The sequence below is a fragment of the Clinocottus analis genome, unplaced genomic scaffold (genome assembly GCF_023055335.1).
Source record: "Clinocottus analis isolate CAN_PGR_092001 unplaced genomic scaffold, fCliAna1.0.p SCAF_10, whole genome shotgun sequence".
Classification (NCBI taxonomy): Eukaryota; Metazoa; Chordata; class Actinopteri; order Perciformes; family Cottidae; genus Clinocottus; species Clinocottus analis.
In genome coordinates this window covers 10,980,048-10,997,624 of record NW_027175821.1, presented here as the reverse complement: position 1 = coordinate 10,997,624, position 17,577 = coordinate 10,980,048, and the positions used below count along the sequence as shown (strand labels likewise).

The following is a 17,577-nucleotide window of genomic DNA, read 5'->3' as shown; positions in this document are numbered from 1 at the left end:
TCTTTATACTGATCTTGTTTATTGTAAATTGTGTATGTATATAACTACCAAGAGCTACGTGAGACTAGATTCCAATTCCACGTATGTGTGTGTAAACACACATGTCCAATAAAGCTGATTTAGACATGAATCACACAATTGATGTCTACAAATGTACCGTGGAGGGCAGCAATATGCCGCTGCTGAGTCTAGTCTGCCGCAAATTAAAATGAAGAAGAAGAAGGGGGGGGGGCGTCTATGGGTGTGACTCAATACGACTCTGTGATTGGCTGTTTAACTGGACCGACACTATCAACCATAACATATCAACGAAGTAAACTTCCGTCGTCAACAACCTGAGAAGTCTTTAAGTAACGTTATTCGAGCAAAGCAGCAGTGTTGGCCAAAATGACGAGTAATCTTGTCTCGAAGTTATTTCGTCACCATATGTTCACACAGCTGGTACGTTATGAATTACCTTTCTCCTGCGCTCTATTAATGCTGTTTCCGCGTGACTCGCGTGACTCTCTCTCCCACCCGTCCAGGCGCCGCTCCGATCGGTCTGCGTGCGTCGGCAGAAGACATCGGGGATTCGGTTGTTCTCCAGCGATCCGCCCCCGGAGAACGTCAGTCGCTATCCAGTCCCTTACAAGAAAGACCTTCCTTTTGATATAGTAGAGCTCATGGAGGAAGTGGAGTCAAAGGTATAACAAAAATAAAGAAAATAAAGTATCATTTAGGCATTCAACTCCTAAGATACACTGTTTTAACTGCTAAGCTTCACGGTTCCTTCTTTCCAGGGGGGCTTTTTGCCCAATGTCTTCAAAGCCCTTTCTCACAGACCAGCAGAGTTCAGGGCATTCTTTGCCTACTACAATGAACTAATGAACAAAGAGACAGGTGTGTGTGTGTGTGTGTGTGTGTTTGTCATGTTTCTCTGTGGGATCAGTGCAACACTCTGGGTCCCGTATACATATACCACTCTGAGCCCAATGCATCATTTGCACCATACCGTTATCTGGCTTCAGGGTCAGACTTCACATCATCCACCACTCAAGTGAGCCAATATGTCATTTGCCTTCATTTTGTAGGTAGTAGGCAGACTTCTTTTAGAGGGCTGCACCCTACTTGGCTTTCCAGTTGCACTGTGGGGTTTGGTGCGCAACCAGTGTAAGGGTGGAAAGGTGATCAGACATGCAGATTATATAATGCAAACTGCATCTTGTCTTTCACAGGATCTATTACTTACAGGCCACTTTGGCTCTCTGCACACATCATTTATATGTTTTACCTCGAGTTGGGAAGTAATGACATATAAGAAAGTATACTGGCCTCGAAGCATTCACACTCACAACCTACAATACAAATGTACTGCAAACAACATGATCAAACACTTATACCTCGGCATTCTCATAGATGTGAACTGAAACAGCTCTACTGAACATAATTTTAATTCAGTGTTATTGTTTTAACATCAATATGATGTCTCCTGTCTTCCAGGCCGATTGACCAAGGCAGATCGCGAGCTGATTGTAGTAGCCACGAGTATCCACAACAAATGTCTTTACTGTGTGGTATCCCACAGTGCATTGCACCGCATCTACTCTAAGAAACCTACTCTTTCTGATCAGGTAAAAACGTTTTAATTGATTTTACTTGCCACTGCTTTGCTTTTTCTCATACACTGTAGCTGTCACAAATGTGTAGTTATGTTATATCAGGCAGTTTAATAATCAGATTTGAATTGGTGATTTTAAAAAGTGTATTCATTTAAATCACTTACATTTCCCACTGTGTCTAATGTTTTACCTCCCTATTTTCACGAAGGTCGTTGTTAACTATGAGAATGCCGAGCTGTCCCCCCGGGAGCGCGCCATGCTGGACTTTGCGATGTCTGTGTGTCGCAGCGATACCATTACAGAGCAACATTTCCAGTCTTTGGAGGAAGTGGGCTTTGACCGCGAGGATGCTTGGGACATCGCTGCCATCGCTGCTTTCTTCGCCATGTCAAACCGGCTCGCCCACCTCACCGACATGAGGCCTAATGTAGAATTTTATAATATGGGCCGCATACCAAAGGACAAGAGCAAGGACAAAGGCAAAGTGAAAGGGGAATAGCAATACAGGCAAGATCATTTACATTTTAAGAAATGCCTCAAATCAATCAGAATTTTCTGCTGCCACTTCACTTTGAACATAGCATGGAGAATTGAAGATTTAGCCAAGCTCCCCTCAGTAGATGTGCTGTAGATGTAAATGTTGATCATTTACATGACAAAGAAGCATGAAAGAGACCATCTGACTTTGATTTGTACCTTCCGGTGAATGTGTTTGTGTTGTTGGTGTTTTGATCTAAATCCTTTTTGATTGTGTGACTTTAGAATTATTGGCGGCTTTGGTGGCCATATATCGGGGAAAATATATTTGTTTTGCTGCTGGTTCTCTATTACATATAATTGACTAAAACTGCCTTCGAACTTCATGTTTGTGTTTTACGAAACATAATAACCCGAATCTCAAGCCAGCTCTTTATTTCCTGGTTCACAAGTTGAGTGCTCTGTGTTACTCAATGCATTGTTACAGTGACAACCAGTAAGAGTGTTAATACGTTACTGATATTGTGCACAGCAATGCTAGTTAGTTAGATTGTGTTCCTAAGTATAAAACTGCTTCTCAAAGCCTTTTCTCTTATCTTTTTAAATAAATAAATATATTAAATAAATATTTTTCTTGATAATATGAAAGAGTTAGCATTTATACTTTTGACTTTAACTTTTTTTTTCTTTGGAAATAGTTTATTTGACCACATCACCTGTATCACATCTCACTTCTGGCAGGACAGTCAGTGGTGGGACAAGTAAAATTGAAAAAATCACAAAATGTTGGTGAAGTACTGTGTATCACTACCAGATGGCACCACACCCATGCACACATTGTGTGCATGTGTACACTGTTAAACTATGATTTAAAGATTATTGTGAAGTTTTACCTCATAAGAGCTGCATATGAGGGACATTAGTCCGCACACAGTAGAGGGAACAAAATATGTATTTTCTATTATTATTTACAGTAAGCTCACACATGATTGTGGCAATCTTAGCTGTCATTTTGTAGTTGTTTTTCAATTATGTGATGAATCACTGTTCCTGATCTCATTTCTGTGTGCTAAACAACATTTTCTCCCAAAGTTTATTTTCTGGCAACCTACTTTTAGTGCTGATGTTCCCCGCGCTGTCTGTTATCCTCAGAGATACAAGACAAACATGACTCCAAGCGTCACCTAAGGTTTTACCTTGGTGTGTGTGTGTGTGAGTGATGCTGAAGTTAAAAATACTGTTGCAATGAGAGCACGTATGCGTATTCTCTTTTTTTTAGTGTGTGGATTGTAAAAATGCTTGATTTACAGATATTAACAGTTGAGAAAATGTGTTTGGTTGTGAACTAAGCTCTGATGAATGACAGCTCAGTCCAAAGAATCAAAATAATAATGTATTGGGATTAACATGTTGACTCACAACCTCAAAGTCATCCAAACTCAAGCTTTTCTTCAGTGAGACGCTATAGGTATGCACAGGCTCACGTTGAATTCATCTGAGCTTGAGACACATCGTTAAATCGTCTGAAGCTAATCTATCAACGTTAATCAGACGGATTCTTCCTCTCAGGGCTTCTCCAGTCCGGTCCTTATCACCCGTAGTACGCTTCATATGTCTGAATAACTTCTCATGTTCAAACTCCTCATCAGGCCTCAACCCTCCTGACCCCAATCTCTCTTATTCGTAAAAGGAGACAACAGGCTCCAGACAAGGTTCATTTATGGTGTGTTACTGCCTTGTTGTCCCTTATGTTGTAACTCTTCAAGTCGAGGACAGAAAATAAATAGATCACATAAAAACTCATCATGTGATTGTATTTCTGTTGCAAACTGTCAGGGAAGTCTGAAGATATAGATTAAAACAGGTCGTGATACACACACGATAATGGCTGCGTAAGAGAGAGCTGGAGAGAAGAGCTAAAGAGCACCAACAGGATCAATGTGGTTGTGGGTCAAAGGAAAAAAAGACCACTAGGGAAATAGACATCATTTATGAAGCTTAACTTCCATGTGGGTGGACTTAAAGTAAGGAGCTGTAGCAACATGTTAAAGACATGTTCATCATCCAGGAACGTACAGAAATGTCTGAGCAGAGTTAGCATACAAATTGCAATATTTCACAGCAATCCGATTTTTTCACAGCAAAAATTCCTTCAAAATCTGAATAGATAAGAATCACTTTTCTACTCAGAAGTTTCACTTCAATGGAATTCACATTATTTATAATGAGATTTATAATTATGTAGTAATTTGGTTTGACAGCAGACAGTGTTTCTCGGCTTTAGATAAAGCTTGAGATAAATAAAAATGATCAGTAATTATATTTTTAGACAGATTTTTCCTTGAACCTTAATGCTCTATTTACACACAAGGCATGCACTCACACTTTGTGACTCATTGAAGAAAATGCAGACAGACATAAGGGTTGAATTCTAACCAAGCGAGCACATATGGGACATTAGTAAATGGTCAGACACTAGGATGAGCCCTTTATCTTTTGTGTCAGTTCCAGTTTAGAGTCTGCGCACATGCATATGCACAGTGTCGTGTTAATGTGTGTGGCCAGTCATTTACATACTCTAGCAAAGTGAGTGTGTGTGTGTGTGTGTGTGTGTGTGTGTGTGTGTGTGTGTGTGTGTGTGTGTGTGTGTGTGTGTGTGTGTGTGTGTGCATTTGCAGCTGTGTTCATTTGATCTACTTGTCCCTTTACTAGTCTAATCCCTGTGGACTACATCAGAGATAGAGCATGAAGTCAGTCACACAGCTGTGACACATTGCAAAAGGCAACACATCTATAGAAATAGGCTAAAGTAAAAAGGTCAGATTGAGGTATAAGAGCCTCTGCTTGGAGCTGAAAATGTGTTACACTGATACACAGAATGCAATGTAGTTATGACATGTATTCCGAAACGCAAGTCTCACTCACTTTCTTTTTTATAGAACAATAAGGGATAAATGGGACAAAGTGGCACAAACGCAGCAACAGCCATCAAACTCTTTATTTCCTGCATTGTGGTTAATTCTTATGCACCAATTTATGGTAGATGGTAAATGTATGCAATGTATGTCTATCCTGTAATCCTCTGTTACACACGCAGAAGCATCCCCCATACATGTTTTCTTTCTCACTAAATGTGTCATACAAGAGTACACGAGTGCTGTTTTTACGCCTTGTGTAAAACATGCACATATGCTTCTGTCTGCACTCACCGTCTCTCATCCCTCTGTGTGTGTGAGTGTTCATTTGCCTACTTCAAAATTTGTGGTCCCACTACTTCTAAACAGCGTTGTTTTTTCGGCAGTGCACAGTTTCAAGCAAGTGCGTAATGCAGCCAATGGACAGCAACAAATAAATGTGAGAAAAAGTGCTCTCTTATTCAAAAAATAGAATATCAAACTCATCAATAAAAGTCATTCACCCCCACTACAGATAAGATAGGACAAGAAAATCCATTATTAGTCCCTTAGTGGGACATTACAGGACTACAGTAGCACTGCTCACATGTAATAAGTAATAAGATATGAGAAACAAGTAATATAAATAAACAGTTGAACGGTAATAAACAGATTAATGAAAAAAAATTGCAGTAAAAAAGAATATTATATGTACAGATGGAATAAAATATACAGATGGAATTAAAAAATGTACACATGGAATAATAATTTATACAAAGTACTAAAATATTCTTAAAGTGAATATTGCACCAGTGCATGAATTAAAGTGATCATTGTGCTCACAAATGTTCAGCGTGCTCAGAGTGGCTTGTGGCCATATATCTATATCTTTAGTATCTAAGTATCTGTAGTTCAATAGCTGTTGTGATATTTTAGTCCAAATTAAAGTGGTGGACCAATAGACCAACATATCCTAAAAAATCTTTCAGACTCTCACATGATGAGTGAAATTACCTGGAGAGACCTCATTTAGCGGCATAAGACAATTAGCTTTAATACAGAAGTGCTATACATATTCTTCTGAACGTGTGTTAATAGCTTACTACACCAGTATTGCTCTGCAGGTTATCAGAGAGATCACGGCTGATGTTTTCATTGAATACATTGAACGCTTGTATTAGTATAGTTACAAGTTTTATGCTCAATAACTGCCAACAGGAGAGGTAAACACAGCACTATAGGATCCAAGATCCACACATTCACTTAACTGCTCCAGCAGATATTGTCCATCTGAATTTGTAGAACACGTTTGCGGCCTTGAATCCCAGTGATATATCCTGTGTTACTCATTAACACTGGGGCAAATACTGAATACACTGCCTCTCCACAAGGCAGAAGCTCTTTCCTGACCTCTCAATCAACCAGTTTGAGAAGTGTTTCAGATTAGACTGTTCCAGACTCATAATCCAAATGCACATTCGCTCAGATTACTTCATGCCTGCGGATTATGGGTCATGCCATCATCTCATATTTGCTGCTGAAAGAGAGAGAGAGATTCATGCTTGTACTGTTTTTAGTTTGTTTGTCTGTCTGTCTGTCTGTCTGTGCTTGTTTTGTAGTCAGTGTCTGTGTTGTATAGTGTATGTTTGCTTTGCGCATTTGTGTGTTATTTTTTCTTTAGGAAAATGTAATTTCATGGTGAAAGAGCAGTCCGGTTCGTGTCAATGAAGCAATCAAAAGTGTGATGTACACGCCATAAATGTAAAATGGCTTCTATTTTAGAAGTCTGCCTTTTCTGTTGTCCTTGAAACTTGGCAAAATGATCGCTCGCCAGACGCGTTTGCAAACGCAGTGCTCATTTGTTGGAGTGTCCCATGAATATGAATACCGCTTGACTTGTTTAATTGCTGCCATATCGCTACTGAGGGGATTTACACGTCTCACATATAAAACTCATGTTTTGGTTCCAGCCTGCGGATGGAGCCGAGTAAACATTTATCCAGACCTCTGGGCCACAAAGAGGAGGGGCTCTGCTCTGTCAGGACAACCAATGAAAGTGAGAGGAGATGAGACTGATGGATGACAACATTGCCTCTCCGGCCAACCCTGTTTCTGCTTTTTCATTTGGCGATGTGTCTCATTAGCATTCAGGCTGTCCCCCACTGAAATGAATCGCAGCTTAATTAAATTAAACCAGAATGAATAACTAAAGAAAACATCACATGAGAACCTCCTTGGCTGAGTAATAGTTGCTTTGGCTTTTGGGCACTCATTTCATTGTTTTCGGACATCAATGGCTGTACCAAATTTCACAGAAATCACTCAAAACCATCAATGTGAACTTGATGGTTGCTTTAGTCTAGAGTCTAGAGATTATACAGGTTTAGCAAGGCGGTGAGAGAAGCTAAATGACAGTACTTTAAGAAACTGGTTTACCAAGGCGGCGAGAGATGCTAAATGACAGTACTTTAAGAAACTGCAACACCAGCCCCCAGCAAGTGACTCTACTTCTGTCTGGAAAGGTCTCAGACAGATCACCAACTACAAGCCTAAAGCCCCCCACTCCACGAATGACCTCCGCTGGGCAAACCAACTGGACAAATTTTACTGTCGCTTTGAGGGACAATAGGACAGTCCTGACGCCATCACCTATGACCCCATCCATCAGCTCCAGTTCACCAGGTCACCCTCCCCCAGATCAGCAGGGACCCGTGCCTCTCAACCACCCATCTGTTCTTCTCGCTGTACACCAACAGCTACACCTCCAGTTCATTAGGCTCCTGAAGTTCACAGATGACACCACCACTCATTGGACTCCTATCTGGTGGGGATGAGTCTGCCTACCTAGGGGAGATCGACATCTGGTGACCTGGTGCGGCCTGAACAACCTATAGCTCAACGCTCAAAAAGCACTGGACAAATTTCCACAAGAAAGCAGCCCCACCCGCACCTATCACACTGTGTGACTCCCTCGTCGACGTTGTGGAGTCCTTCTGCTTCTTATACTCGATCGTAACCTCAAGTGGGAACTGAACATAAGCTCCATCACCAAGAAGGCTCAGCAGAGGATATTCTATTCAACAGAATAAGTTCAACCTGCCAAAGACCATGATGTGCACTTCTACACTGCCATCATTGAGTCCATCCTCTACTCCTCTATCACAGGTCTGGTCTCTGAATGTGTTCAGGGCGAAATAATACTTAACTGCTGGGACCAACTCGGCTACAACCCACCTGCCACACATACACACAATGAGAGCTTCATATTTATTTAAAATAATAATTCTGGGCCAGCGGTTCAGCCGGCTGACGCTGTTGCCATATTGGATTCAGCAATACTCCTTTGCCATTGAGCTTCAACACATAACTTTTTAATGGATTTCATTATTTTCCTGCCCTTTCCCCAGATTGCCCCATTGCTCCCTTGACCTATTGTTTGGATTTCAACATAATTTACTTACAGTTTATCATCTACTGCAGTTGCATTATTTACCATCACAGATTGAACCCGTATTCCCATAAAAATAACTTTTGGTTCATAACTTTTTGATTCCCTGTGAAGTATACATCAGCTGCACGCTGGGCTCAGCAGTCTGACCATTTCACACTCTCGTACATGCAATCTGGTCTCGCTCAGGCCCCCACCATGCACAGCGTGTGTGAACGTGTTCATGTTGGTGTGCGAGCATATTTGTGTTTATGTGTGGGTGTGTGCAACTGGTAATGACAGCTCGGTTTTGTACTTGCTTGTATGTGAGGCATCCAGGCACCTTGTCATGCACTTTGCCACGTTACCACCTCGGCTCATCATCAAGCTTCCTGAAGCTGGCCTGAAATAAAACCCCCAAAACAAACACAACAGTAATACTTGTTTACATGTTGTCATCTCAGGAGCCTGAGTCTGGCAGCTGAGCTGTTCTTCCTCACAGGGAGTTTGCTATGTATACCAGGCAGTGTTGATGAGATTTAGGCAAACACATCTGTTCCAATGAATTATTTTACCCAAGACTGTTATCTGATTTCACAATGTACGGCATAATATAACAAGACATGAAAAACAGGGCAGAGGTTGGGGAAAGGTAAAAAGTTGTGTAGATCAGGATCAGAGGAAATCCTGTCTGGGAAAAAATAAATGATTTGCATCTGTACATAATAGCATAAACGAAATGCTAACAAAGACCAATTTTCCTAAGGATTTCTCTGTTTTTGTTGCATCATTTCACACTTTACACTTTACCGACTTCATATTAAAATAAAATAAATTATAGATTGATGAATTGGAGAATTGAGAGTACTCATAAATGGATAAAGATGATGTTTGCTTCATGAGAAGTTTATCTGAATGTGCAAATTGTGTTTTATTCCTGTGCTAACTGAGCCTACACCTTCTCCCCCCTGTTATGCTCTGATCACTGATAAAATTGTCACGTCTCAGAGGATAAAAAGAACAAACAGATTTCTAATTAATCCGTGTACAATGCTTTAATATGTATTCCCCAAATTCCTGAATAATAAGGTTAAAACGGATTTGGAATATCTTTTGTCTTCTCCCTCGTGACAAACACCATTGTGCTCATAATTGCTGCAGCCACAAAAACAATGTTGTACATGTGTTTACATCACACACACACACACACACACACACACACACACGCACGCACGCACGCACGCACGCACGCACGCACGCACACACACACACACACACACACACACACACACACACACACACACACACACACACACACAAACATTGCACAAGTAATATAAGATAAGTCTTTATTAGTCCCACAATCAACCGATAAGATTTATTTGATCAGCAACACGTTTTCACACTTTCCATCTTACAATGTTCGCTTGGTTCACTTGTGGTAAAAAAAAATCATCTCTGGTGTAAACTTATTTTGTCAAAGTCTGTACTGATGTATTATTATTTCAGGCATTAACAACATTTAACATGTCATAACTCCTAGCATTTATAATTGCCCTTAAAATTTGGTCAGACTGGCGAGTGAGAGAAAGGTTGAAGCGGTCCTAGTTCGGGCTCTTGTCAGTGGGAGTTGAGATTGTCTGCGGGTGTGTCTCCTCCTACTTTCAGTTTGTGACTGCAGCATTGTGGGTGTCCTTGACGCTTCCTGCCTCCAGTGATGTTTGTTGTTTATGTGTACCAAGACGACTCTGACGTCCTTCCACCTTGTTTTGTTCCATCAGTGAAGGTGACCGTGGTCGAGTGAAAAAGGGAACAATGTGCACTTTCAAAGTCAATACATGTCATTTCTATTGTCTGAGACAGTGAAAGAATATTAGCATGAACAACGCTCAAAATCCCCAAAACAAGTGTTACAAGTTGAATTCTGATGTCATCAAGTATACACACTGAGAGCCCCAAGGGAAATGTATCTGAGGACATTTTCTATTTCAGAACTGAGAACACTACAATGGAATACAGCTCATATGGGTATAAAAAATAAAAATCAGTCTCCCATTCATTGTCTTTGGGGAAGCTCGACTTGATGTCTAAGTTCGACACTTATTTCTCTGGTGTCTGGCTTCAAGAGTGATGTGCACACATACCGAAATAACTTTCTCCGGTAGTGGAAATATCATTGGAATCTTAATTTCGGTTATTGGATTTTCTGTATATTTCCCTATTTTATTAGCACGTTGTGCAAAGGCAACCAAATTTAAATCTTGACAATTATATATTGAGTGATCCTGCAAAATCTTATAATATCTTACTAGTTCTAAATGTTTCTCCCTTTAAATGGTGCATGGTTCATCCTTGTGCAAAGCATGAACATTCCTGCACAGGAGCTTCATACTCTCCATAAAATGATGGCTGCCATCACCTAATGATTCTAAATTAATGTTTGTAGTTTCATGCAGATCTTGACCCAGACACACTGTAGCTCCATAACCCTATAATCAAACATTTTCGGGGAGTATAATTAGACTATTAAAGGATTCTGTGGCCTCAGCATGGTGCATGCACTTTTTGGCTCCAGTAACTTCAGTTTATTAAGACTTTTACAGTTTGTTGTTCCACACACATACACACACATGATTATACACACTCCAACCTCAAGAGTGTAGCTACTGTAAGCAGAAGAAAACAGAGAGAGGGGGATTAACCTTTAACACAATGTACAAAGACACTGCTTGTCTCACAGTCAAAATGCCTTTAGAGCCATCATGCAGCTCTGTGTTTCCTCAGCTATGTAATATTCTTTATTTGTGGCCTATTGACCGGTTGCTATGTACTCTTAAGTCCAATCTCTCCATTTTCATTTGAAGCTACTTCCTTTATATTAGCCGTTGTCGACTACCTAAAATGATTTCCTTGTTTTTTGTTCTCATCTTTGACTTATCATCCTCCACACAATTGACATGACAGTATCTACCCTCTAAAACGTCAGAGGACCAGACATTGCAAATCATTGACATTCAAAGTGGCATACTGGTTTAATGGTGCAATAGGGTTACGATAGTGTTGCAAGCAGCTGCTCATCTATTTACAGGACTATTATTGCAAATCACAACTAGTGTAACTATTAACTGATGTCTGATCATACAGTTTAACATATACAGGTCTTTTCTCCTGAATCTCAGTTTAGAAAGTTGGTTCAAAGTGCTGCGTATCTCTCTGCCCATGAACTCCTGCATTTTTATCTGTGTCCTTCATGGACTGTTTCACTAATTTCTATTCCCATGCTCCTTTAATAAATGATTAGAATACTGACACAGTGCAGGAGGCATAACTCTGCACTTTAGTGTCCTTATGAATTTCACAAAAAGGAGATTTGACTGTACTATGACAGTATCTTTTAGTTGTAGCCTTTTAACTAAAATGTTAAAGCATTTGTAATTTCTCCAGACTTGTTTTGCAAACTAAAATAAAACTATATATTTCCTGTATAAAAAAACTGCTAGTAATCATCGTGTAGATGGCATGCTACTTGCACACCTTTTTCATCACCATTTGCATTATATTTGTTCCATACATTAAATTATTAGTATTTGGCTTTCATCCTAGTATTTCTAAACCTTGTTGTTTGTGAGAATGCATGTAGCCTAAATATCAAAGCAGTGGTTTAAAAAGAAACAGCAGTATGATCCTATACGTAAGGCAGAAAATGCAATGAAGTTTACTTTTACTTGGAAGGAATGAATGCATCTTCTTGTAATATGGGTTCTTCTTTTATTTATTGGAGTTCATCCACAGAACATCAAACAACTGGAAGTTGAGAGACAGCTTTTGTTGGCCACAAAAAAAAGAAATCAGAGCATATTTCCTAGACCACAGAAAGAAAACATGACCCACATTGTTCATCTTGCATGCTTATTTGGGGACATATTTCAGCTCAGATAGTTATTTCATTCTATCTCTAAATCAATAATTGACCCTCTTTCCTATTTTCTACGACTATCTAAGAAAACCTTCACATTATATTAGTCTTGTCCCGACCAGGTTCTTTATCGGTTTGACCTTTTCAAAAGGGTTGACATCCCACCCTATCAACATAATGAATGTATCACAGCCATAAAAGCTGGAGGGACTTAGAGCACTCTGTGACACAAATACCATTAGTCTTCCTAATAATCAGTGATGACACTGATGGTGACATTGTCTTTGTTGATGTACTCATCTTTAAATATGGCATTATAGTTCCATTAATGCAACTGTTTCACAGCCCGTTATATGAATCATTCCCATTATCTTTTGTATTATACTGATTAATTTTGCAATTCAGACATCAGGCCGATCTGTTTTCTTGCAATTTGGCAGCTTGCAGTAAAACAGCATGCACTTGTGGATGGAGTTTGCAGACTTGTACGACATTGGCTGGTGTTTCTTCTGGCACGTTAAACAAAAGTCTGTGAATTTATTTGATTCTGAAGCTGTAACAATCTAAGAGCTTCAGCATTTTGTGTTGTGGATAATGTTATGAATGCCATATTACACACTTTACTATTAAAATTTACTTACCACAGTGAACGTATATTACTCTACTATATGTCCCTGTCCCCACAGATATATCCAGAGCCTGTTATACAGAGAATAAATAGACTTTAATCACATAGAAAGACAAAAATGCACACTTGGAATAACAGAAAAAGAGATAAAGATATCAATGACTGTGGCTAATGCAAAGAGGAGGCTGGGAGGTGGAGCTGGCAATAAACACGTTAACAACTTTGTTATGTGAATCCGTCATTTGGCTCCCTCTACAAAACATGGACAAAACTTACTTCCACCAAAGGGCCTTTTATAAATCTGCAGTATATTCTGCAGCAATATGGTGTCCGATGGGGTTGTGAGGTTTTCTTCCTGCAGTCGGACCTCATGGCCATTGTCTCTGTGCCAGGGATTCAAAAGTCACTCTTCACCTTTAGTGATCACGTATGTACAGTGAAGTCCAGTAAGATACATAGATATGGATTTACAGTATTTGGACAACTTTTGCTTGACCTGTTTACTACAGTTAACTTAATGACTTGTACAGTGTCAGACCACATGGTTAAACGATGTACTGCGCATCGTACATACAGTATTTGACTATCATTTAGAAAGAAACGTGTGTTGTGTATTTTGTTTTATTTATCAACACCAGTACACACAGGTCAACACAGTGCTTATTAAAATAACATATTGGAACTGTCATTATTACAGTGTCACAAACTGTTCTCATTATGTAACAGATTATATTGGCTAAAATAAAAACAGGCAAGACAAAGTGATAAGTGATACTAAATAAGCATTCCTACTGTGATGAAGAAAGAAAATGCCTCTATAATTATGTTAAAGAAAATAACGGAATCCAATGCTCTGTTGATCAAATTGCGCAAACGTAAAAACAATAAAGTTCACAGTGAAACATTTCATATTAATAACTAACCTTAACATCATTATGAACTCAGACAGAGGGGATATCTTTACATACGTGTCTGAGTAGATTTGTACACTTAGGACAAAGAGAGTTGAGGTGAGGCAATGAGGTGGGCTGTGGTGCTGTGTGAGTCATTATCAGTAAATTAAGCAGTTTTTTTTATTAATACTGCAGATAAAACAATGATATTAACACTGTTGTCAGGGAAAAGATGAATAGCTGCCACTTAATTGTTCACTTATTGATATCTTACTCAATGTAAAGAAGTATAACTATGCATCGCCCTCCTGATTCCCAACCTTTTGCTGATCGTCTCCCAGGGTTGTTTTTTAGTCAGCATGTCCAACTTATTTTCCTCTTCTTGATAGCAACAATTGGTTTCCAACATCAACAAATAGTGGAACAAATAATATCCGTTTCTAGTCTTAATTTGGAATGTGCTAATGTAACATAATGATTTGTCATTGTAATTACTTACTTAGCGATCATACATATTTTGTTTCCTTTTTGGCTTTAATTGACTACATGACAACTTGGCAAGGCTCCATTTACTTTCTTAAGTTTTGAGAGTTAATCTTTTCAAATAAAACACTATGTGGCCTAGCATGGGTACCCAGACTATTGGTAGGGGACCACATCTGGCACCCTTCATTGTTCCCTTACCCCCATGCACTTTCTTTCTCAATCTCTTATTTCACCCTGAGCTCTTGCCATCTTCCTTCACTCTATCCTGCTGCTGCAGTTAGCTATGTGAAGTCCTTGGAAACAGCCTCTATGAAGTTGGGTGCTGCCATGAGGATGGTGAAGGTGCAAATGATGGAGAAGAGAGAGAAGGCCACCAGGCACAGCCGGTCTACCACCGCCGCTGCAAACTTCCACTCGCTGCAGATGACCTCAGCCCTGTCCTGGTCCCGGAACCGCTGGGCTATGTACGACACCTCCTCCAAGATGCGCTGGATCTCTGGTGGGGGGACTCCCAACCCAGGTCCAACTCCCATCCCCATGCCTCCGACACCACTGCCAACTCCTCCAGATGGCTCAGCCTCATCACTTGGGGAGCCGTGGGCACGCCCACCTAGCGCCACCCCAGAGTCGCTAGAAGACGGGCAGTGTGAGCCTTCCATGGGCTGGTAATTGCCAAAGTAGAGGCTCATGGAACCGTTGGAGGTACCTGTGGGGCACGGTGGGCATGATGTCTGCGAAAGAGGCATCGTGAGGCTTGGAACAGTGCCCATCTCTATAGAGCCGGAGCTGGAGTGGTGCTGGGAGGCGTGACTGTACTTGTAACCAGGCCGCTTGCGCTCATCACCAGGTTGTTTCATACGGAGAAACCAAGCACACCAGTTCAGCAGGACCACCCGGACCTGAGTGAAGAGATGGAGCATCAGTGGCGTGCACACACACACGCACACACACACACACACACACACACACACACACACACACACACACACACACACACACACACACACACACACACACACACACACACACACAATCACACTCATACATAGATAAGTATTCATGTTATCAATGACAATAGTGATGATTTTCTGATTCAATAACTTTCAGTCACTCACCCACTTGGGCATCTTGCCTCCATGAGGGTCATGATGGTGAAACTGCAGGACTATAACTGTCACCACCACAGACATCCCTACTATCATCATGGTGCTGGCAAAGTACTGGGCTGCCGTAGACAAAACATAAATTTTTTTTTAGTTTGGCTCAGAGATTCAAATAAGGTCATGCTCCCTCCCTTGAACTAACCCATGGTCACAGTTAATACACATGTTCCAACAAGTGAAACATTAAGCTTGAGTTAATTCCAAAAAATAGGTTGATTTCACACTGTAACATGAAAGGAAAGCAAGTCTGATCAATTTAAGCAAGAAGTTATATTGCCATTGGGGAAGATGCACACTTGCACTGAAATAGGGAATGTGCAAAAATTGTGACAAAACAAAGACTAGGGGTGAATAAGAGAGAGAGACAGAGAGAGATAAAGAGAGAGAGAGAGAGAGAGAGAGAGAGAGAGAGAGAGAGAGAGAGAGAGAGAGAGAGAGAGAGAGAGAGAGAGAGAGAGAGAGATGTTCTGGAGGGACATCTCTCTCAGTATTCTGAGATGTTCTGGAGGGTCTTCAGCCACAGCAGGGAGGGGAGAATTAACTGAACACTGCTTTTTCCTAGCATAGCAAACATGCGCACACACACCCACACCCACACACACACACACACACACACACACACACACACACACACACACACACACACACACACACACACACACAAAGTGCTGCAGAGTCAATCTTCATGTGAATATGACCTAAATTGGTTGTATTTCAATTTGTCCCTCTCTTGAGCAGATGACAGCATAGGCATACACTGTGCCCATGTACTTTCACCTTATTTGTTAGGATCATGGAAAATAAAGTGGAAGGAATTTGCCTTGTCCTGACTGCTTTATGGAAAAAGAGTCAGAGAAAAACTGCCTACAGATAGGATGTACAATTCAAGACATAACCATGAGACATTTGGTCAAAAAATCCTTACTATTAGAACTACATTCTAAATGAATTAAGGCTTAACAGAACTAAAATGAAGCCAAATGGTCTTGAAATAGAAAATACAAAAAAAAACCAGTCTAACTAAATTAGCTAAAATGAAATGCACACGCTATGCTTATCTGGTGATTCGGGCTGATGATGCCCTGTTGAACACTGGCTTTATATATTAGGGTCAAGCTCAAGCAGCTACAATAACTCACATTCACTTTCAGCCACTGTGTTGTAAAGAGGCATGAGTCATTTTAACAAGGCTGCTAAAAGTGTCCCAGTTGGCCTTGTGTTGAGGTCGAGGGAGATAAAAAACACAGATGAATCACTCTATTGATGAAGCATTTGTCAAGCCTTTTGGAGTTAGGGCAGTTATCATTGCATTGACGTAGTGTTGAACATGTGCAGCACAACCAAACCATACTCACAGTAATACACTCATATAATGTACACATACAATATATTTCACTTTGATCAAGTGAAACTGATGTGAAACATTACAGGACTTCAGTTATAATTCAAAGCATGTCAAAACACACACACACACACACACACACACACACACACACACACACACACACACATACACACTTTTTATTAACTTTATACAGAATGTATTTTCAGAAAAGTCTGTTCAGGAATAGCTCTGGTGAGATATATTGCAGAAAACATGTCTTCGGAGGCATGCCTGTGTCACTTCCACGAGAAAGGAATCACCAGGAGGTGATTCTACATTCATGCCTGCTTAAGCATGTTGCATGTACACAAACAGATAAATATAACCCACCGATGAGAGGAACAGAGTCAGACGTGGCAGGCATGATCTCTGCGACCAGAAGCATGAAGACAGTTAGCGAAAGCAGCACCGTGATGCCTTGAGACAGAGATCAAGAGAGAGAGACAGAGAACATGAGCACATACATATTTATGTGATCTGGGATCTCCGGTGTATGAAATCATTCCTGTAATTACATATGTATGTTATCAGTTACGTTCTCATGACTACAACCATTTATCGGCTGCGGGATCCCCTGTGCACGGTAGGCTACAGCTCCAGAAATCCCTCACACACTTTGACTTTGTAGCTAGCTGGCTAATTATCAAAACTCTCTGGTGCGTTAGACTTGCAAAATAGATTTAGTAGCAAGCCTCTTGTTTTGAAATTCAA

The 17,577-nt window shown here is 40.4% G+C and overlaps 2 protein-coding genes across 2 annotated transcripts in view; one reads left to right on the top strand and one right to left on the bottom strand.

The window, feature by feature from the left end:
* The first annotated feature begins 306 nt into the window (after window positions 1-306).
* Window positions 307-3,854, top strand: si:ch211-175m2.5 (uncharacterized protein LOC568697 homolog). Its single transcript, XM_068588286.1, has 5 exons — window positions 307-441; window positions 525-683; window positions 780-879; window positions 1,480-1,610; window positions 1,807-3,854. Exons 1-5 carry the CDS (start codon window positions 388-390, stop codon window positions 2,095-2,097), a joined length of 735 nt encoding a protein of 244 aa, XP_068444387.1. The 5' UTR covers window positions 307-387; the 3' UTR covers window positions 2,098-3,854.
* A 9,213-nt stretch (window positions 3,855-13,067) lies between these two features.
* LOC137792512 (neuronal acetylcholine receptor subunit alpha-7-like) overlaps window positions 13,068-17,577 on the bottom strand; it is a 32,824-nt gene continuing 28,314 nt past the window's right edge. Inside the window, exons 7-9 of the mRNA XM_068588246.1 lie at window positions 17,197-17,283; window positions 15,435-15,544; window positions 13,068-15,218 (exon numbers count right to left, since the gene is read on the bottom strand). Coding sequence (XP_068444347.1) covers window positions 14,601-15,218; window positions 15,435-15,544; window positions 17,197-17,283 — 815 coding nt within the window. The 3' untranslated portion in view covers window positions 13,068-14,600. The remainder of the gene's footprint in view (window positions 15,219-15,434; window positions 15,545-17,196; window positions 17,284-17,577) is intronic.